This window comes from Fulmarus glacialis, unplaced genomic scaffold (assembly GCF_000690835.1).
Source record: "Fulmarus glacialis isolate BGI_N327 unplaced genomic scaffold, ASM69083v1 scaffold39228, whole genome shotgun sequence".
Lineage (NCBI taxonomy): Eukaryota > Metazoa > Chordata > Aves > Procellariiformes > Procellariidae > Fulmarus > Fulmarus glacialis.
In genome coordinates, this window is record NW_009228351.1 from 26,265 (window position 1) to 26,628 (window position 364).

Below are 364 nucleotides of genomic sequence, written 5' to 3' on the forward strand. Positions count from 1 at the left end.
CCCCTCCCCGGCCCACCCTGTGCCCAAATCCCTGCCTCTCCCCAGGGCGCCGGCAGAGCCGGGCCAGGCCTCACCTGCGAGCAGCCTCCTCGATGCTTTCCCCCGGCTGCACCTTCCCCCCGAAGCCGTTCCAGAGCCCAGCTCCAAACCCGCGTTTCTTCATGCCCAGGAGGACGCGGGGCGGCTGCACCACCAGGACGAGGGTGAAGAGCCTGGATGTGCACATGGCTCCTGGGCGAGAGGCAAGGAGGGCACGCTGCGCCAAGGGCTCCCGGCACCCCTCAGAGGGGAGGCCAGGCTGTCCCGCCGGCCCGGGGGTGGGGGGTGGGTGTTACAAAACCTGGACTTGCTGCTCAGGCCTAGG

At 70.3% G+C, this 364-nt stretch overlaps 1 protein-coding gene across 1 annotated transcript in view; it reads right to left on the minus strand.

Moving 5' to 3' along the window:
- The window catches only part of NUDT1 (nudix (nucleoside diphosphate linked moiety X)-type motif 1), a 4,039-nt gene extending 3,807 nt beyond the window's left edge, over positions 1-232 (minus strand). Inside the window, exon 1 of the mRNA XM_009583453.1 lies at positions 75-232. Coding sequence (XP_009581748.1) covers positions 75-226 — 152 coding nt within the window. The 5' untranslated portion in view covers positions 227-232. The remainder of the gene's footprint in view (positions 1-74) is intronic.
- Between the last annotated feature and the right edge of the window lie 132 nt (positions 233-364).